The sequence below is a fragment of the Myiozetetes cayanensis genome, unplaced genomic scaffold (genome assembly GCF_022539395.1).
Source record: "Myiozetetes cayanensis isolate MyiCay16 unplaced genomic scaffold, myiCay2020 scf4, whole genome shotgun sequence".
NCBI lineage: Eukaryota > Metazoa > Chordata > Aves > Passeriformes > Tyrannidae > Myiozetetes > Myiozetetes cayanensis.
In genome coordinates, this window is record NW_026087631.1 from 54,839,081 (window position 1) to 54,861,968 (window position 22,888).

Below are 22,888 nucleotides of genomic sequence, written 5' to 3' on the forward strand. Positions count from 1 at the left end.
TAGAAAATTAAATTAAAGACATGGGATTGTACAGCTTATTCCACCATCGTTCTTCATATCTGCCCAGTACTGCAGAACTCTGGACCTTAAGCAGTATGTCATTAAGTTCTTAAGGATTGCTCTTATGGTAAAAATCATAACCAAACTTAGACAGGTAGGTCAAGAAGGAAAAGCAAGGAGAGGGGATAGAAAAGAAATAAAAACAATTTGTCATGGACAAGAGGAAAAGTGGAGTGGTTACAACTGAGGAAAGATAAAGGGGGCAAGCAGGAAAGTGATGTTTTGCTCTTCAAAAAAGTAGTAGTAAATTATTCCATAAACAAACAAACAAAAGATAAATTAAAGGAAGAATCCTAATATATAGAAGAGACTTTACCTACTGTAGTGTGTTTTGTGGTTGCTAGAAGTAAGCACATTTTTGTTTTGAAAATGGTGGTGTATCAGTAGCATTCATATAGAGAAACTGAGATTTTGTAAGACTTTCATCTATTCTTACTTGGGGCTACTATAATCAGTGTGATGCTAAAAGCAGTGATGACCACCTGAAATGTATGCTGGGCTGTACTTCTTTCTGTGTGTTATAATTCCCAGGAAGAAGTTTCCAGTTGAACTTGGTTATTGAGATGACGATCAAAAAGTTTTATCTATTCCATTTCAAGTATATAAGCAATGTTATTCTGCTAAATTTCTAGCCTTCTCTTGTTACTGTTACAAAGTAAAATTTCTTATATTCCCATGCTAAATTCAAGCAACATATGCTAGATGCTGGCATATAAGTGCTCTGTCTGGTAAAGAAATTACATGAATTGAGAGCAATAATGTAATTTCAGGAGATTTTTAGAATGAGGAACTCTGTTCTCAGCTATTGGCACTGCATAAATAATAACCTAAAAACCACAAACAAACAAACAAACAAAACCAACCAAACAAAAACCAAACAAAAAATCCAAACCCAAAGCAGATACGAATATGTATGTGGAAAAGCTTAAGGAAGCCCTGCTAAAATTTGGAGAGCACATAGGAAGTTTTTGTAGTGAAATCTAAAGAATTGGAAAAGAGCACACAAAAGAATGAAAATGAGGGTGAATCTTTGTACCTGCTAGCAATCCTGATGAATATAGAATGATCCAACTTCCAGCTGGTCAAATATGAGTCACCACCTAGAATGAAAGGCAGATGGGTTAGAACACGTTCTAGTCACACCTGCTCAGAATAAAGTGGCATTATACAAGCTTCCTTAAACATGCAGTCTAGTCTTGCTGTAATTTAAGCAAATGCCTACACTAAATTGTGTAAATTGTCTGAAGACATGGAGATTACCTGTATGGTGATTACCTGTATGGTTAGATTCAGCTATTTACTCTGATACTTTCAGGATCACAGTTTTAGCAACTAACTTCAATATATGCAACCATTTTACAAATGGAATTTTATCTCGCTTGGGCTTATCTTAAAGTGCAGAGTAATTATTTTAACACATCTAATTCAGTCACTAGATTAGAAATAGAGATCATTGTGTCTTATCATTCACTGATCAAGGCCATTTGCATAATATTGCAAATATCTTCAAGGTTATTAAGATTCAAGATTGTTACAAGGAATTTAAACTGTGCATGTTCACTGGCACAGATTACACCTAAATCAGAAACCTTAATAGTTGCTTAAAGCAGCTCATTTACTTGGAAGCTTAACTTGTTCATTTTCCATCTGTTTCTTAACAGGAAAGACTTGGTAGGAGTTTACAGGCTGCCCAAATTTTCTTTTTAGCTTGATCTTGCAGGTGCAGATAGAGCACAGAAAAGATGATTCATGCTCTTTTGTCCCCTTGGAGGCAAGGTCTTGAAGGTAACTAGTAATTGCATCAAATAACAACCAAATAGAATGTGAACTACCACAAACCACAGCCATGATGAATCTTTAGGGAGATTTTTTGCAAAATTCCTTACTTCCTAGAATAGAATGCCAGTGAGTTTGTATTTAGTAGGGAATTGGATATGGGAATCACTGTTTGTTTCCTTCAGAATCAACAGTACGGACCAGTTTTCCACTGGTCTAAATTTGATTTTGAACCTGCTGGCATTGTCTGTCTCCACAACATCAATCAGTTAAAACAAATGTATCCTCTAAGCCTATGTAATCAACCAGTACACCAACTTCTTGAGCAGTATCTAACTTAAATGCCTTGTACACCATCAGAAATAAAACTGGGGAAGAGGTGCGTTTGGCTTGGGCACTAGCAGCTTTCCTGGGCCCTTGCAAGTTTACATGAGCCACTGAGGCTGGTAAAGGTACACTGGTACCTTCTTCTGCTGTTTGTAACAATCCCACTGCAAAATATACACTCAAAATAACAAGGGGTATAAATAATTCCATTAGGTTTATTCATACAAATAAGACCTTTTAGCACTCAGAGGGTAATGAAGGGTTCTGACTTTTCTGACTTGCTGTTTCACTGGATCCAGTTAGAAATGGAAATCATTTGGTACTCAGCTTATTCAAGACTGAAGCGTTACAATGTTCCTGTAAAGCAGCAGTTCTTAGTGCTTTCTAAATGCTGATGAACGCATTTCTTATACCAGTTATTTTAACTGGGAGATCAAGTTGAAATGGAAAGTAAAGGTATTGCCTGTCAAACTGCAAAATTATGTCTCTTGGCCATTATTTTCTTTTGGTAGAACTCTTATCCGTGATTTGTTGCAGTAGCTAGAACTACCTGATAATTCATTTAATCCAAAGATAAGAGGAAGTGCAAAGGTGCCTTGTGCCATGGCTCAATCATTGATTGAATTTATAATCTGGTATTGTAGGTTTGCTGTGTAGTGGAATGAGTGTGAAATATGTGGAATGTATTTTTGTTGATGAATTTCCTGGAAGTTATTAAATTAATTTAGTAATTACAGTCACACTCTTTTCTAATTATGTAGAGCAGCAATTACTGAAACTGTTGCTGCTGGGTAGCCTTATTTTCACCAATAAAAATCATCTAAAGTATTTATATCACTACCTTTCTTTAATGTTTGGTAGTGTTTATATATATATTCTGTTGATTTTTTTTTTTTTTTTAATACTAGTCGGGGTCTTCTAGAACTAGAGAAGGCAGGTAAAGAGTCACTACTGGACTGGAGTGATAATCAGAGGAAATAATAAGAGTTTTCGAAAGACATAACTGGAGACATCCTTCAGATTCAGAATTATGTGTATTATTACTTTGCTCGTCATCATAGATATCATTTGCTTATCATAGAACAGAAGAGGAAACATCTCTTGTCTGGTTTGCTTTAGAAGTTCTACCATAGCTGTAAAAATATGTCTACTGCTTGCTCTTTTTGTTTAACTGTTCTACTATTTTTCTCCTTGTTTCCCATGTCTCTACTATAAATTACATCTAATTTGTATCGCATTTTTTATGTCCCTTTTAGGTATTGGAGTTGGTGTGCTGGTGCGGGAATATGGCAAATTGTCTAATTTGGATAAAGTCTACTTTGCCTTTCCTGGGGAACTGCTGATGAGAATGCTCAAACTCATCATTCTGCCATTAATCATATCAAGTATGATCACAGGTATGTCTGGAAATACAGTTAGATGATGAGGTTATCATTGTGGGTTAGCTTTCTTTCTAAAGGAAATAACCTCTGAAAACAATTTGATGGAACTCTATAATGAGAAATTCAGATTTCATACATTTAGATTAAATTTTTCCCTATATAGTGAGTATGGATTTGGAAGGATTAGTATTGTTATCTGGTAAGTACATTATAAAGAGCTGTGACGTAATAGCTTTACATGTTTTTAGATTCTTGTATCTCTCTCTCTCCCTGTTTTCAGGAGTGCATTAAGCAGTCGCAAATTGCAAGCCCAAAGCTGCAACAGCATGTTCTGAGGTAGAGAGTTAACTATTTTAAGTAGTCTCGTGTTACCATTTCACGAGAAAGGCGGGGCTAATCTCATGGTTTACTGTCATAAAGAGAATATTCCTGACCTACACTTCCCATGAGGTACTTTGCATGAGCTCTGGCATTTGCTGAATCCTTCTATGAGTCCATTAAATTCACTGACAGAAATAAATTACAGAGAAAAAATCCACTTGGTTCAAAGGAGTTGTGAGTTTTGGGTAACTACAAGTGTGGAGGAAGACTGTACGGCCAGGAAGGGGTTGTGGAAAGAAAAGAACAGCTTCCATCTCTTGAAAAAAGCAAGCAAGCCGTTGGCTGGAACCTTGCCATGGCATGCTAGAATTTGCTAACAGCTCACCCAGTAGAAAAGATTTGGAAAGATTTGGTGGAGACTGCTTAAAGCAAAGAGCCTGAACTGAATGTCAAATAGCCTTTCTTTAAAAATAGTAAATAAATTTAAAAAAGGGAAAGAAAGCCAAGCAGATATATCTTTATTTTGTAAACCTTTAGTGAAGGTACAAGGATGGTGACTATTTTCTTTTAGCTTACTACAGTGAATCAAAGCACATTCGTCACTATATTGTCCCTTTTCATCTCCACAAAGCCTCTGTTTTGTGAATGTATTTGTGCCCAGGTGTTTTTTGATTGATTGGATGTTAGTTAGTGAAAATGGATCAGAGTTCAGAATACAGAAAGGGAGAGCATGCTGTGATCAGAAAATTAAAGGGGAATTTCAGTCATCTATGAAAGTGCTTTTGAGAATTGGATATTGAGTACAAACTTTCAAGCTCCTCAAAGATCATGGTCAAAAATATGACTGATTTCACAAGAGCACACCCCAAAGTGGGCCTATGATAGAAGCATCCTGAGGGAAGCTGCCAAGGCCTTTCAAGCATATCTGTAATGCAGAGTGACAGGAACCCAGTGTTAGAACTGAAATGGAGAATGTCAAGAGCTGCAAGATCCAGAAGGGAAAGCTGCCAAAGGCAGAGTGAGAAATGATGGCACAAAATAGTCAAAAGCTGTGTCCAAAGGAACGGAGATGAAACAGTTGTTAGTATGTTAAGGAGAGGAAATCTTTACTCTGTGACAGGAGATCCAGGAAAAGTTGCCAAGATAAGATTAATACATTTCTTTTCTTCAACAAGCTTTTATTTTTGAGTTAAGCTGGGCTTAACTGTCTTCAGAAATAATTTATATCATTAGGATAACCTTGAGATTAATTATTTATTAAATGTATTCCTGTCCAGCACTTGCAAGGGGAAATGGCAATCATCCTGTTAAAAATACTAGGCTCTTACTTAACGTTTAATGTTCCAGTATGAGTAAACTGCATTTGTAGCTTTTAACACAAGCTTGGATTTTAAAGATTGCAGATTACAGGAGTTAAATTCATATAAAGAGAGGAGAATCACATGCTCTGATTCTGACCTTGGCATATCCCATTTCCATAAAAATAAGGGCATGTTTTTTCTACACTTCTATATTCAGTTTCTAGGAAAGAAAAAGGAAACAAGACTGATAAGGAACAGAAGCTATTTCAACAGAACACGCAGGGCTTTGCTGCTATTGAAAACAAAAGCATTAGCTGCCTGTACGCAAGTAACGCTGAAATGTGTGGCAAGCAAATGAATTACTCGTTTTTGTGCATGATGGTTTTCACTGTTTACCTGCATTCATCCTCAGGAAGTTGAGGAAATATTTTACCTCTTTTTTAAAAGAGACATATTAACCTTCCAAGCATCAGAAATGCAAATTTGAATTGAATAATAGACCTGTGTATAATCATGAAGCACACTAGTAATTTTTCCTCTTTCATACAGAATGGAAGAGACCTCTTGAAACCCTCTAGTCCAATCCTCAACTAAAACAAAGTAACCAGCTAGAGCAGGTTACCCTAGACCATGTCCAGGCAGGTTTTGAAAATCTTCAAGCATGGGGACTCCACAATTTCTCAAGGCAATGTGTTTGACCAACCTCACAGAAAACAGTGTTTTCCTGTTCGGATGAAATGTCGTGGGTTTTTTCCATTTTTGCCTATTGTTTCATGGCTTGTCTTTGGGCACCACTGTGAAGAGTCTGGCTCTGTACTCATTCACATCCATCAGCAATTTATATACATGAAAAAGATCCCTCTGAGCCTTCTCTTCTCCAGACTAAACAGTCCTTGCTCTCTCACCCTGTCATCATGTGAGAGATGCTCCAATCCCTTCATCATGTTTATGGCCCTTCACTGGACTCAACTGCAGTCAGTCCATCCCTTTCTTGTACTGGGGAGCCTACAACTAGACAAAGTACTCCAGATGTGGCCTAACAGGTGTTGTGTTTAGAGAGATCACCTCCCTCCACATGCTGGCAGTGCTTGTCAGAATGCTGCCCAGGAGGCTGCCGGCCACCTTTGCTATGAGTTGTTGCTGTCTTGTTGTCTCTCGGGACCTTCAGGTCCTTCTCTGCAGAGCTGTTCTCCAGCCAGCCATCCACCAGCATGTACTGGTGCTTTACATTATTCCTCGCCAGATATAGGGTTCTGCATTTCTTCTTGCTGAACTTATGATACTTCTTTCAGACAAATCCTCCAGCCCATCCAGGTATCTCTGAGTGACAGTATAACCATATCACGTATCAGCCATTCCTCTGAATTTTTAATCATAGAATGCTTTTGTTTGGAAATGACCTTAAAGATCATCTAGTTCCAAATCCCCTGTCATGAACAGAAACACCTTCTACTAGACCACTTTGCTCCAAGCCCCATCTGACCTGGCATTGGACCCTTCCAGGGATGGGGCAAACACAGTTTCTTGGGCCAACCTGTTCTAGTGTCTCATCATCTTCAAAGTGAAGAATTTCTTTCCAATATCTAAACTAAACTTACCTGTTTGCAATTTAAAGCCATTCCCATTTTTCCTAGAATTAGATGCCTTTGTAAAAAGTCCTTCTTTATCTCTTTTATCAGCCCTTGCAAGTATCTCTTTTATCAGCCCTTGCAAGTACTGATACAAGATCTCTCAGTAACTTTCTCTCCTTCAGACAGAAAAATCCTATGAACTTGCTGAGGAACCACTCTTCTTCAACATCAGCTCCATCACTGGGTCCTTGATAAAATGTTAAACAGTATTGGTCCTGGTATTGACCTCTGGGGTGCATCATCACTGAATTGCCTCCAACCAGACTTGTGCTGGTGATCACAACCTTCTGGGCCTGCACATTCAACCAGGTTTCAATTCACCTCACTTTGCAATTGTCTAAGCTGTGTTTTGTCAGTTGTTCCACGGGTTTATTATGGATGACAGTGTCAAAAACCTCACTAAAGTCAAGTTAGACCACACGATCTCTTTGCAATTATGAATTTTAGCACAAAAGCAAAATTCACACTTAAAAAAAAAATTACTGTAAATTCTTTACAGAACAAGGATGGGATTAAAAAATTTAAGGAAGATCCAGGATGTGTCTTTAGTTAAGTTTCTAAACAAGACAAACATCTCACTGTTAGTGGCAAGGCCACATATTTTTGCATTTGGCTGTACGTTTCCTGGGGTGAGACACAAAAGCATTTTCCTCTGAAGTAACCTCATTATTATTAACTAAATATATGACATGCAAGGAAAGCACCACTGCCTGGATTCTGGGTGGCTCTTTGGTGGGACCAGATGTGTTCTGAGGATGTCCACCTCCTTGGGATTTGCATATTATGCAGACCTCAGTAAGACCTATATCTGATGTTCACGGCTGTCAAACCTATATACACATGCACCTACTTAGTGGCAGATATTTATGGTCCCAATACATGCAAAGTTACTGCAGTAAAACTAGTGACAATACCTCAGGTGGTCCTGAATGACTGTCTTTTTAGTAAACAATTTAAGGGGATGCTGCTTAGCTCACTGTGAGAAAGTTCAACGTTGTCCTGTCATTGTGCCTTTGCGGCAGGCCAAGTGTGTGCACAAGAGATAATTGCAGGGGCTCATTTGGTGCATAACTGTAACCAGATCATGATGCTGGGTCCAAAGGCATCTAAGAAGTTTTGATGCCTTTTGCAAATGTATATCATGTCGAAATACTGGATTTTGGATACTAGCAACATTTTTGCACAAGAATCATCAAGACATTTTTGAAAATACAGTCTGTAGTATTTTTATGATTAGAATGTCTTAAAAGGTAATGTTGCATCCTGAAAAGAAGCAGCTTATATTTTAGAGACAGTGAGCTGTGCACAAATGCGTGTCTCATGCCCAGAGCCCAGCCCATTTGGATGTAATGATGTAAATCAAGCCCACAGCAAAGAGAGCAGAGGTGGGAATCACTCTTTGAGATTCCAGGACTTTTTGCAAAATTTAAAGTATTAGTACCTTTAGTTTGTTGGAGATTCCATCTTAGTGGAAAAACTCTCCCTGATTTCTTCACTTAGATGAGGAACACACTTCCTTCTTCTATTTAGAGTTCTTATTAGAGCAAGAACACCTTCCCCCTGTCTATTTTCAGATTCAAAAGGCAAAATCCTCCCTCTGGTTAAATGTAGAGCTCTGTAGAATGTGTTTTTTGTTCACAAACCCAGTTTCCTCTGAGTGTAAAAGAGAAGAAGCATTGTTTACATACTTCAATAGTGTAACAAGTTTCAATCTGTGAAATTTTTGCACTAACCTCCCTGGAAGTTTAACTGTAGCCCAGTAAAAAGCAGACATAAACACTAAAGCTTTTTTTTTTTTTTTTTTTTTTTTTTTTTTTTGAGAAAAAATTACAAAATGTGGTTAATAGATCCTTCCTTTGGGGAATAGTCTGAGCGGTGTGATGCTCTTTTAAGTTATTCTTAGTCTGCCCCAGAGCCAAATTTTAATTGTTCTTCTCATAATCATTTTAATGGATGCAGATGTAAATTTATTTACTCTGACCTAAAAGCCCACCACTGATAATTCAGTGCAAAATATGAGACTTGTTTGCATCCCCCTGAGATTTCTGTCCCTCAAATTAGCTAAAAGTACACTAATGAATCATTCATTTGAAGGAAGTATTTGTATTTTCTTGCTCCTGCTGTAGTGACATGGGAAAATTGAAAATAAAAATCAAAAGCCTAGTGTTGCTAAAGATCATTACTGTGACATCGGAACTACAGCTCTAATGAATGTAACACTCCACACACCAAATCTACTTCTTTTGAAGTAATGCTCTAATAGAAGAAATTATTAGACCAATACAAAAAAATATTATTTTTAGGTGCCCTGTAGGGAGAAAGAATTGAGAGGAATCTCTTGTGTACTTTGTGGGAGTTTTGGGATTTATACCTAAGGATTTTAGGAGTACTTAAAATAAAATGTCTTTGAAAATCCTGGAAATTCACAGCTTTAATTTCACTATTTCACTCAGAGAATCAAAATTCTCTGTGTAGCGTATATTGTGCAGTATATTTCATCACGGGTGCATGCTCGGCAGACTTCCTTTAGTCACTTTTAGCCTTATTTTTCATGGAGTGAGTTTCACACTGTATGCAATGGCTGTAAATGTTTGCAAATCTGTTTTCTGTCAGGATCACAGCAGAACTTAAACTGGAGACAACTGTCAAGTTTCCTGAACAGGAACCTGACTTATTCTCCTGTACTTGGGCACAAGCTGGAGAAACTTCCATGCCCAGCCTGAAGCTAATTAATCCACACAAGGTGTCTGAACTTATTTCCTGCACCTAAGTTCCTTGTTAGTAACTAGTGTCAGATCTGGATCTTAACCTAACATCCTGATATTACAGGAATGCCATGGCTGTGCTCCTTGTCTCTCTTCATTAAGTCCTTCTCACATGGGGTTATTTCACACTGGCTGTCTCATTGATTTTCAAACTACAAGTCATGGATCTCGGTGTGAGGTCTTTTTTCAGGGCTAGAATGTGTTCTATCAAAAACTTCATGGAAAAGCTGGCATCACATATCTAATAAATGACCTTCCTTTTAAAATTTCCAGCAATTTTAGCTTTGGATTAAAAGATGTGACACATATCACAGAAGGTACATTTCTCAGATCTCAATATTTGTAACATGATTTTATCAGCTTTTTAAAATCTGGTTTAAGTTCTACAGTAATTTCTCTTGTTTCTTACATTTTCTCCCTGACAAAATATTAATAAGGCTCCTTCTTGTGTTTCTGACCTTCCCTGCACTTGCAGCTTTCACAGGCAGCTTCAAAGACACTAAAATAGATGTGTAGGAGTTTCCTGGATTGTGAATTTGTGCAGAATCAGCTATGGGGGACAGTAGGATTCCTTAAAGCAATTGATGAGGTATTTGCAGCTACACACAGCATGCCTCAGAAAGAGTGGGAAAAAAAGTATCTATTACCTTTCTGAGGACAGCTGTATGTGACCTATAAATACCATGTCTGCCATGCTGTGGGTCTGGCAAAACTGCTAAGTTTTCATGACTATAGAAATAAACTCTTGCCTTACTGCAGGGCCTGCTTTGTTCTAGTGCTGTCTGAAGCATCATGCCAGAACCAACTATACCCTCTTTTGTTTGCACTTCTTACTCATAGTACAAAGGTAATGATTCCGCCACAAGTCTGGCTTATTCTGACATCTGCTTGAGAGAGAAAAATATTCCAATGAAATTCCTGGACCAGTGAATTTTCCTATTCGCAGAAGACCATTGTTTGCCCGGTGTAAGGAGTATGTTATTTTGTGGCTGATGGATGGGTATGTTGATTAGGTTATTTATCCTTTTCAGTTGTTCAAAATTAAAGTGTGACACTTCACACTTTGTATCTATGTTTAGCAGGCAAGGCACTAGTTTGTTTAATCACAGTGCCACAGAATTTGGTTGAATGGAGACAAAAGAGCTACAATGCAATAAGAAAAAAAATGGAAATAGAGTATTAGTCAGATTGTTCTAATTTCCCATGTTTATCTTTGAGAATCAGAATATATTTAAACAACTATTTACTTTATTTTTTTGCCCACTGTATTTGTAATTTAAGTTGGAAGACAATGAGATTGTGCCTGTGCCCAGGAATAGACCTGCTGGTTCCATTGTATGACAAATATATACAGATTTACAGTACTGTAAAGGAGCACAGATAAGGAAATGGTGTGAGAGCAAATCTCTTTCATTTCCTAAAATACAAGGTTTCTAAATCAATATTTCTTTGGTATCACTGTTCCTGGGGTGGCCGCTGGCTCAGCAGTTTCCATTTTTACAAGTCCACGAAGCACAACTATACAGAGTTGCTCTGTTACTGAGGTGTCCTTAACAGGCCGTGTGCATCACCAGCACAGTCCTTGCACTAGACCTCTGGTCTAGCTGAACATACTCAAGAACTGTCTTTCAAATACCTGCATGTTCTTTGCATGCTTTGCTCTATTTCTTAAGCCAAAAGACCCCTTCCCCCCAAGAAAGTCAGGTTCATTAAGTAATATTAGTGAACTAGTTATCTGGGCTCAGGCAGGAAACTCATTTTGTCCCTCGGTAACATGTACATTGTTTGAAGGATAGGAAATGTTACATTACTGTTAATGAGTTTTGGCTTCAGTTGTATTGAGGGATGCTGGAGGTCCTGTCCCTTCTGTCCATGTGCAGTCATTGAAGCAGGCAGGACTGCAGAGTCAGGGGCTATTAATGGACAAGTCTTTGTGCCCATCCTCTTCAGATTACTTCCATCACAGTCTACTACTCCTTACCCATCGATATCAATTGACCTTATGCAACTGAGACAACCCCAACATTATTTAAGGTTTTGAATTATAGTAATAAAACTTGGAAGTGCAATTCCGGTTCATGGAGCATGATTACTACCGGCTCTCAAGGGCAAAGAGCCCCTACACAACAGCCATCAGCTGTTACTGCCTCCTCTCCCAGGCACTGTGGGGACTGCTGGTGGCACTACTGTGGAAAAGTCAGTTGCTGTCTTCTGCTTTTCTGTTGTGAAGCTCAGGAACATAAACAACAATTCCACTATATAAACCAGATTACATTCACTTGTTTAATGTATTTTCCTGTGTGCGGATTCCATGATCTATTGAAAAAATAGTGACATGTTAAAGTTTTCTTTTTAATAGCTTGTCCCCCTATGCATTTTACTGTCAATAATTTTGAGGGAATTCAAGTATTTTCAGTAGTATAGGTTTTCTGTACTCAGTCCATACATGTTTCACTGGCCACAGTGCAGATGGTATATATTTCTCCTACATCTGTGAACCGAATCTGATTTCTTTTATGAATCTTTTTAGCCTGCCACCGTAGCAGATTGATGTATCATCTTCCCTTCTTATAAGTTTTTACTATATTCCAACCAAGGAACATCATCTCTCCTGAAAAGGCGTTAACTTCAGATTATATAACCTCTAAGAGCTCTCTAGAGGAAAAATTAAAATTTTCCTACAGGTGATACTGTTTGCAAAAAAGATGCATGCAAGGCAGTACCAATACCTTCTTTCTTTGCATGTCTCCCATAAGCCCTCTAGGAAAAGAACATGATACAATGCTGCAATGCTGATTGTGCCAACTGCCTTGAAGGCAGCACAACAGTCCCTTAACAAACTGATATTCAAGATCGGAAATTTTTCTATACATCTAATCTGAAATTCCTTCCATTTTGTAATGATCTCATCCCTTTCATTGCCATAAACTATTCACCTCCTATTTATTCCCCCCTTTCTACCTGGCATTTAGAAAGGTTCATTACAATTACTTTTTCAACCCCATCCTAAATGATCCAGGGTATCTTTCAGTATTGGACTGTTCTTTGTAACTATTATTGCATTCCATACTTTTGTGTGTTCATTGGGGGTTTTTTAATTTTTTTTTTCTATGCCTCTTCAAAGTTAGAAGACTAATATTTGACATGCTAATCCAGTGTTAGTCTCACTAGGTCACGTAAGTAGAAATTGTTGGTTTTATGATTTAAACTTCTTCAGTGGTATTTAATAGCGCAAACAGATGTTTATGCATTACCTGCACGCATCTATCTCTTTCCTATCTCTCCCTCCCACTGTCCCCATGCCATGTGCTATTTCTTTTCATTTCATTTATAAGAGATTCTTCTGTTTCATTGACACAACCATACTAGTGGAATAACAATCGTTTGTTCCAATATCAAGTCTACTGAAAACGTAATTGCTACAAGCTGCTATAGAAATCCTTTTCCTTAACAGTAAGTAACAATGAAATTTGAATAGATAGTACAACTGCTGTTATAAAGGACTGTTTGAATAGAAAAAGATGTTCATACACACTGGGGAATGAGATGCTAGAAAGCAGTGCCATGGAAAGGAGCCTGGGAGTCCTGGTCAATGGCAGTTGAATCTGAGTCAGCAGTGCCCTGGCAACCAGGAGGGCCAACCATGTCCTGGGGGGCATCAGGCAAAGCATCACCAGCCGGTCAAGGGAGGGGATTGTCCTGCTCTGCTCTGCACTGGGGCGACCTCACCTTGAATATTGTGGGCAGTTTTGGGCACCACAAAATAAGGAAGATATTAAGTGTCCACAGGAGGGCAACGAAGATGGCGAAAGGCCTTGAGGGGAAGCCGTGTGAGGAGTGGCTGAGGTCACTTGGTCTGTTCAGCCTGGAGAAGAGGAGACTGAGGGGAAACCCCATTGCAGTCTGAAACATCTTGTGATGGGAAGAGGAGGGGCGGGCACTGATCTCTTCTCTATAGTGACCAGTGACAGGACCCAAAGGAAAGGCCTGAAGTTGCATCACAACAGGTTTAGGTTGGATATTAGGCAAATATTCTTCACCCAGAGGGTGGTTGGAACACTGGAACAGTCTCCCCGGGGGCAGTGGTCACAGCATGAAGCATGACAGAGCTCAAGAAGCATTTGGATAATGTTCTCAGGCACATGGTGTGACTTTTGGGCATGGTCCTGTGCAGGGGTAAGAGTTGGACTCGATGATCCTTGTGTGTCCCTTCCACTCAACATAATTTGTGATTCTGTGACTTCTAGTAACAAGCACTAAAGACAGTGAGTCACCAAAAATCTCATTTGAGAGACTGCATATCACAGTGTGTTTGGGGCTTCATTTGCTATAGCTTTTTCATTACCTGATCCTCTCAGCCAACATCTGACTCCTGATGAGACTTAGCTGTAGAGGTAATTCAGTTACCTAGTGGAAGACTAGATAATGAAAGATTATTCAAAGCCCGATGACACAGCAAACAGGAGGAAAAAATAACATTATGAAATGCACATCAGGTGAAAGATGTTAGCTAATGATCTGAAGGTAATTATAGCATCAGAATCTGTTGTCTCAGATGATTAGTTGTACATAATATCATGCAGTCTGTAGTCCTGAATATGGATGGTATTTCAGTGGGCAGTTGTGAATGACTTCTTTGGTCCTGACTCTCTTGTTCATACACAAGGAGTGTGGTATTGCATTTTCTGGAGAATTCCACAGAATAGCAGAAAAAGAGCAAAAGATTCAACATTTAGCTCTTAGAAGGAAGCAAGAGTAATTCCTGTCGAACCTTATTTGGAAACTTAAATTGCAGGGAGAATATGAAGAAAGTGAGCTTTCAGGAGATTAATCACAATCAGAGTAGATTTTTACTACAAGATTGTGCGAATAAAAGAAGCATAGGCTCTGAATTCATGACCGTTATGGTGATTCCCCTCCCACACTTAATGTCTGAAGTGTATACAGAAGGGTTTTCTCTTCAAAAAGTGAGCATAGGTAAAGGACAAAAGGACAGAGGAAAACTGTCTTTGATATCCTTCCTTTTCAGAAGCCCTAAGAGAAGCATTCTTCTGAATCCATGTTTGAATGTCCCAGGTTCATAGAACAGCAGATAGGACCTTTCCCTGCAGTGAAAAGGAAACTTTCCTATTTGTATCTGTCACCTAGCTATCAAACAATGACAGAATTTGCATGGAAAAACAATGAAATCTAGTCTTATATGTGTGAGATACATTCCTGTCTTGGCAGTAGCTGATTAGAGTTCCACTAGCTCGTGGAACAAGAATGCAAATTTGGATTCTCGTAGATACACAGTGTAATAAGAAAATAACCAATAAGCTTGCTACACATGTCAACACTGGAGCTAGAATTTGATGTTCGTTTCTTAAGTAAAAATCATATCTCTATTCTAAAGATACAGGCCAAATACTGTTTTAGTATTGATAGTGTTTCCCATTGCAAGTAAAGAAAAGTATGGCAATAAATTCAAAATTTTCACCTTCCTCTAAGAAAGAACTCTTTTATGACTTGACCAACAGCTCTTCGATAATCAGCGGATTAAATGAGAACACTCAGTAAGAGGTAAATGACATTCCAAAAGCACATTGGAACAGGGAGCTCATGCCACAGTTAGATGCAGCTGAAATTTTGATATTGCTCATGTCTTAAATTAGAAACACTCCCAGTTCCATTTTCTAAAGCCAAGGAACTTCATGCATTTCAGGCAGCTCTCCATTTATAAATCAAGGGTACTGTGTCAGCACTGTTTTGTTCTTTTTTTTTCCCCTAGTATTTTTTAAAGAATAAATCTTACCTTTTTGCAACAACACATGTTGCCATGTACCCCGGCAATAACACTATTTTTACATAATACAGTGTAGTCCCCTTAGAAGGATTGCCCACTAAAATTCTCTATATGCATTTTAAAATTCTCCTATATTTCTCTATTTTCATATGTCTGTTGCAAAATTCAGTAAAAAAATTTTTACTATGTCTATGACCTAATGACTGCATATTGCAGCCAGAACAGCCAAAGTGGACGTGAAGAATTAAAATGTCTATATCTGGGAGAAGTAGAGAATTATTTCATGATTCCTCTAGTGTCCTCAGAAATGCCTTAGTTAAAACAATAAGGTTGATGGCAGTTTGGAGCAGTTTCAGAACTGCATTTTGCCCTTGAATCAACATCATAGTCATAGATGAGAAGGTGTAAAAGCCATACAGTTCTACTCTTCAGGAACTTTTGTTGTTATATTTTTGTTACAATAGGGAATTAGGTAAGAATTAGTATCAGAACCCTGAGAGAATTGTGTACAGTTTATGTGTGCCATACTTGAGTAATTTCTCCTTAGAAATGCAGTTATCTCCTAAAACTAGTCAAGAAAACCACCATGGCTGGCAGTCATGTGAACTTGGAAGGCCCTTGAGCCAGACTGTTCCTTCTGGCTCTGAGTCACACTTAAGAACAACCTGCTATCAGTGCTAGGAGCTGGCAAAGTGGTATCGATCTTTCTACAGAGAAAATTCACATGAAGTGTAGCAGTCTTGGCTAAAGGAGTTTTACTGATTATATATAATGATCAGTATGTCGTGCAGATGAAGTGGTGAGGTGGTGAAAGAAACAGGTCCTGTCAGCTTCCACCAATCTTCAGAAACTTTGAGAACAGCTAAGAAGTACTGCAAGAGATGTGCTTGATGTTGGCACTGAAATTTGTAGAACAGCAGAAAAAAGTGCCAAGGTGTTTAGGTATGCTTGTTGCTGCTGAACAGAGTGAAACACAGCACCAAATTGTAGATGTAATCTCTCATAATATGTTGGAAAAAACACCTGTAAGCATAAATCAGTGTACACAGTTGCACATATTCCACTCTGTAGAATGGTATAGTAAATGCTAAGGACGTAGGTGTTATCCCGTAGAGGGCTAATAAGATGATAAGCACTGGAATTCAGAAAATCCCTGTGATTGTTTCCAGACTGTAATAGAACCCTTTTCACTCCTACATCTCACGGGACCATAGGATTGGTCTCACAAGAGCATAGTGAAGAACTCTAGAATTACAGTGTTGTACCTTGAGCCAAAGCCATTTGGCCATTTATACACGTATATTTTTACAAGCCTCTAAAGGGAACACACTTTATGTTCAGTGGCTACTGGTAAAAAATTCCGGAACACCACGTATTAGGCTTAGTTTTGTTTAAACCAGACTATTTCCTTAGGTAAAGTATCTCCATACAGTAGTAGTTTAGGGAAGCAGTTCTAAAAATCAAGAACAGAAAAATATAAAGAAGGAAATTTTAGAGAGATTCCAGAAGTTGCAGATGACTAAAATTGTTATATTTCAGTCTTTACAGGACTCTTGGTTTTGATGCTCTTAACCAGGTAGACAGGGTTTCTAAAACGAAAGCTGGAGAAGCTATGTGTCTTCAAATTTGGTAATACAACGTATTCCACGTGCTAAAATCAGTAGTTGAACACAACATGGGATTAAACCAGTCTGTTGTAACCATTCAATTTTTCCACTTCTGAATTTTTGCAAGTTTCACAGTATTGTTCTCCATTGTGGTTATTTTTTAAAGAAGAAAGTCCTAGGAATACTCTGGTAATCAAGCAAAATAGCAGCTATAGAAATAGAAGGAAATTAAATTTGTAGGCTTTATGGTTATACCAACAAGAGGTTTCAAGTAAAAAACCCCAACATGTAGAGAATAAGAAAAACTTATTACGACATTAGGAACAGCTGGATTGGTGTTTTATTTTTTCCCTCAGCATTTAACATGGGATGTCTATGTATCTTGCCCAAAAGTATGTGTCTTCTCTTGAGGTCCCTGTACCATCCTCATTTTGATGCCTTTTAATATTCTGTCAAACAAAATTATTAATACTAGTTTGTCATCCTCCCATCCTTTCCTCAAAAAATATATTTTTTTTTCAAAAAGAGAGTAGGATACTAAGAGCTTCAGGTTGGATCATAACATAAAAAGTATGGAAGGTGAATTGCAGAAGACTAGGTAATTGATTCCAAAATTTGACTGCAGTTATTAAAACCTTAACTCTCTTCTGCTAAAATGATACAGGCAGAGAGGTAGATAGATTAACAGATTTTAAGACCAGTTGGTGTCTCTTGTGATCATTCCACTTTCTGTATCACAGCCACAGAATTGCATTCCATGTTTCAGTGGCTGTAGCTGAGTCAGAATATCTCTTATAAGAAAATTTAAGGAACTAATCTGAAATAGTGCGGTTTTAAAATGCCCAGGGATGAAGGAGAATCCATCATGCCTGTTTAAACACCATACAGTAGACTGTATTAACAGTTTATCTGCTCAAATCTGTTTAAATTTCAGACTTGGGGATACGCTGAGGGAAGGAAAGAACAAATAAATTAGTTTAGTGGTAATCCACAGTAGATAGCCAAGCTTAATTGTACTGCTTTTGTGATCTAATCTGGAATTACGACACTGAAGGCTTTTCTTTTTGAGTAACGTGTTTGCCATCTAAGTTTGAGAAATAAGTTCTTCTGAACTGAAATCATTGTTAGTTGGGTGCTTTGTTTAATACATCTTCCATTAACTCTTTCAGTTATATAAAAAAAAAATTGTAAAGCCATGATGTTATTTCAAAGGGAATCTTAATTTTCAGTTTGCTTGAGAGGAATGCCAGTAGCTATCAATTACACTACCAGTTGCTCAGTAATGACTGTAAGATATATCTGAAGGGAAATGTATTTTTATTTATCACGTTTTCCTATGTGTAACAAACTAACATGAAAAAAGGAGCTTAGCAGCATAAAACACCCAGTGCAAACATGTATCTGTGGCACAGTTCAGCCTCTAAATGGAAGCATCATTCTGAATGCAGTTTTGTTTCAGAGTACAGCAGCTTACAAAAAAGCCCGAAACCCCACACCTGTCACACTGAGACCATACTTATCCTTACATAGTCATGCCTACCTGAGTGATTTGTATGTTTTTATGGTTACTAGCAAAGCAGCAGTGGCATGACAGTGGAAGCATAAGCTGGATCCTAGCACAGCTTGCTCACCAACAGGATCATTACCCAGTTTAAAAAGAAAGGGGCAAAGTTTTCCCTTAATTATAGCTCTGTAACTCCAATGAGCATAATGGTATGCAAATGGTTTTCATTTGGAGCAGAAGAACGTCTGTTATAGGAACTTACTGTCATATTAACTGTAGAATCTTTATAACTGAGTACTCCAGGGAAATAACCTTGCATGATTATTAGACTCTTGAGTGAGTCAGCAAGACAGTCAGGCAAAGAAAAGAAATCTTAAGGCACAAGTTCTAGAATAAAATTCCATGATTTCTAGTTTTTGTGAACGTTTCATTAAAAGATATGGAACTGGGGCAGTACCAGTTTGCTCTCTTTTAAAACCTAATGTAAAGTCTTCCAAGTTAATATATCAGCAGGGGAAGTTTCAATATTGACAGCATTTGAAACCAGGTCTGCTGCTGTCTACAGAAAACATTATTTATTACTCTCCATTCTCAAGAGTTCTCAGTGCCATGATTTCCACAGCTGAGCCCAAAGCAATTCAAAGTTCTCCTTTCTACCTGTTTTTTTCTCAGTTCCCAAGGTGAGAAATATCAATGATGGTCCACATTCTGTGTCTGTTCTGTTGTTTGTGCCTCAAACAATATCCTTCGTGCAGACAGCCTCCTGTGATAGCCCTGCCAGTACTTTTTCTGTGCACTGCTCTGTATTCCTTTGCCATGTGAATAGTTCTTTAATTATCCTTTTTTGCTGTACAAGTGAGATAATCTTTACACCATGATTTCTGTATATATGTGCAGCTCTTCTGTACTCAGTCTGATGATGCACTATCCCATGGATGACCCCAAAATAATCAAATAGATTATGAAATAAAATAACATTCATTCTCACCTCCCAGTACTGTTTGAATTTCAAATAACAATTAACAGAACTAGTAAGGCATTATATGAATACTCTAGGCACAAGTTGTCACTGCTGTTAATATACCTTGTGAAAAGGACATCAGCACCTGGTTAAAGTATGCTTGCTAAGATCCTTTTTGAGCTCAAAGATCAGTAAGTTATATTTGTAACTTGATTTTTTTTTTCCATTTCAAACTTCTTCCCTGCATGCTTCTCTGAGGTTAAACATCCTCCTGGAATTTTTGCTTTCCTATACAAGGCAATCTGGCCAGTCTTTGATAAACTAACTCAATAAATGTAAAAATATAAATGGATCACAAATGTATAATGAAGAGATAGAAGTGAATTATTAACTAATGTTGTTATAAACAGCCAAGTTTTACAGTCACAATGCTCATTTTTTCCTGGTTACTGAATCATATGTGTACAGATATAACTGCAAATCTTTTAAACAATTAAAAAATAGTTCACCAGAAGTTTGATATAATATTGTTGCTGGAAGTTAAGTTGACCTCAGAATAATACCTGCCTCAGCACTTTCCCTACCTTCATTAACGAAACTGCCCTCTTCTCTTGGCAATGACATATACAGGCAGAGAAGTGTGAACAACCCAGACTTCATAAAAGCTTTAGTCAAAAATAAAAAAAAAGTAAACCCACTAATGAAGGCAAAACCATCAGGAATCATCCTTACTTGCCTGATGTGCCTTTGAGCAACCCAGGGTAACCATTCTGAGCAACTCTCCATGGCTTTTAGTTTTAAAGCCAAAAGTTACAAATCTGAAAAAAGTGAAGCTTTTGTTGTAAGATACTCTGACAAGCCAAAGAAGTCTAATTCATTCACAAACATCAAGGAATCAGGAAAGCTCAATTATCTCTTCTCTAGAAATACCCAGGGAAACCAGATTTTTGCAAAGAAGCAGAAGCAAATATGTTATTCTGCTACAGGTATTTTTCAGAAATCCAACTGGCAATTAGGTATTTAGAAATATCTTGAATAAGGAAAAATTTCAAACATAGAAATAAGAGACAATAATTAGTTGTCTCTACAAAATAACTTTCTTGTAAGACTTTTTTATTGTTTTGTTTTTGTGGCTTTTTTTTGCAGGTGTTGCTGCTTTGGATTCCAACATTTCTGGGAAGATTGGTTTGCGAGCAGTCGTATATTATCTCTGCACTACAGTCATGGCTGTAATACTAGGTACTCTGTGATTCTGTAACTTTTAAAATCATCAGCATTGCCTAATTACAAATGTACTACATCACTGTGACATTACTAATTTACCAAGATAGGATGGGGAGAGGAGACAGGGAATCATACCAGGCAACTTAACGTTACTTGTGGCCAGATACAGAGAGAAGTTAGTGCCACTGTTCAAGACTAGGCTGTGTTCATACCCAATATGAAGCCACAGGCAATTTCACCATATATTTCAGCTCAGGGAAGATTACGAGCTGTCTGCTGAGATAAACAGTGACCAGCAGTGGGAAAGCTGAGTGAACATCAAAGGCCAACCTCAACTACAAAGTGAATTTCCTCAATAGAAAAGTGCTGGATTGCTCCTGATTCTCAGGTGCAGGAATATATAATGTGTCACACCTGAAAAAATGACATAAAATACTGCTTCCCTTGTCATCTCATCTCCTTCCTTAAAGGGTTTTACCCACTCTGTCACTGCCAGGCTCCACTCCTGCTCTCTGAAGTCCACATCTCCTTTTAAAAGAAGTTTATTCCCTACAAATGACCTTGAAATGTTCCATATTTGCTTAAAGAAGCATGTGTAGTCAGCCTTCTTAAATAAGAAACAAAATAAAACTGCCTATCTCATATGTCTGGGAAATTTCTGTGAATACAGAATAGGGAGGAAAATTAATAAAGAATAACATTAATATGTGTCTAAGTTTGAAGTTGTCCCAAGTCTTTGTGGTATGTTAAACCAGAGGCTCTCCAAAAGTTACTGGTATTCTAAGCTAATCCATGATTTTAACAGCATTACTTATTTCACAGTGCAGGGCTATGCAGATGCAGTCCTGCCTTTATTCACAGCTGTCATTAGAAAGACCTGTTCCTGGCTGGTTGAAGCATCATCCAAACGCCTCTTTCTCTCTTTACGGAGATGTAGTAGTTTCATTTGCTTTAGGTTTTTTGGGCTTGGGGTGGGTGGGGGGAGGGGGAAAGGGGAATAATGTGCCTTAGGAAAAGCCTAGTATTTCATATAATTAAAAAAATGCCTAAAATGAGGCCACTAAAGTAAATGAAAAATTTGTTATTGATTTCAGTATTTACAAGGTCAAATCTAGTATTTCTTAATCCACAATTTTTTATTTCTTTTTCTGAAACCCTTCTCTTACGTAACTTTATTGATAACTGACTTTACCAAAACATTCTCTGACTTTGACGTCACAGGATGATTCACTTGTGTTCGTATCTGAAAGCTAGTAACAAGAGCTACAGAAGGGGAAAGCAATTAAAAATATTCACTATACAAAAGTTGAAGAGTAGTACTCTTCACTGAACCACCTTCAACTGAACCACCTTCAACTGAAGAGTACTCAACTCAACTTCAACTCCTTGTCTGAAACCCAGTTAAAGTAATTTACTCTCTTGGTGAGCAGTAGTGATTTAGTATCATACATACTGAAGTGCCCAAAGCTAAAGTGCCCAAGTCCAGTGGCAAGACTGCAAGTAGCTCCAGTATTGGAGTAGCTACCCACACATTTACTGACACCCCCTTATCTGCATGAGCACCCAGGGAAAGCATTCATTGAGTTGAGCTCACAAAGAATTTGGTACACAAGATACTCTGAAGAAGAATGCATCAATGCCTCTTCTTGCACTCTTGCTTCTCCTTTGCAGGAATTGTCTTAGTCGTGACCATTAAACCTGGAGTGACTCAGAGAGCAAGTGAGATCGACAGGGTAGGCAGTACCCCAGAAGTCAGTACTGTCGATGCCATGCTCGATCTGATCAGGTGAGGCTTTAATTTTTAGTTCCCATATTGGTTTTGCAGAAGTCCAAGCAAACACAACTAACGTTGGGATATGTAGTACAATAAGATGCTTTCTAATGTCATTTGGATGAATAAGAGGAGAATAATTTGTATTCCAACAGGTTAGATATTTAAGAATACATTGAAAGCAGCTTGTTTAACGCCACAGACTTTAGTTAATAAACCAATGGTGAAAAATCCCTCCTTCACAGAAATTGATATGCAAGATTAATCTACTATGAAGAAAAGATCTATAAGGGATTTAATGGTGGATTGCTAACTGGCACCTTCTTTGTCATCCAGCATAGACAACCACCTGAAATTGTAGTGCTGTACTCCCCTCCTCAAGGCAGGATGCAGAGTAACAGATGCAGTATGTAAAGGTTTCTAAGGGTTCCACCATCAAGTTTGCTGCATCACCAGTATCTAAGGCAGCCTTA

At 38.0% G+C, this 22,888-nt stretch overlaps 1 protein-coding gene across 1 annotated transcript in view; it reads left to right on the forward strand.

The window, feature by feature from the left end:
- The window catches only part of SLC1A1 (solute carrier family 1 member 1), a 53,967-nt gene that overhangs the window by 11,465 nt on the left and 19,614 nt on the right, over positions 1-22,888 (forward strand). Inside the window, exons 2-4 of the mRNA XM_050328518.1 lie at positions 3,420-3,560; positions 20,567-20,659; positions 22,316-22,430. Of these exons, the coding sequence (XP_050184475.1) occupies positions 3,420-3,560; positions 20,567-20,659; positions 22,316-22,430 (349 nt within the window). The remainder of the gene's footprint in view (positions 1-3,419; positions 3,561-20,566; positions 20,660-22,315; positions 22,431-22,888) is intronic.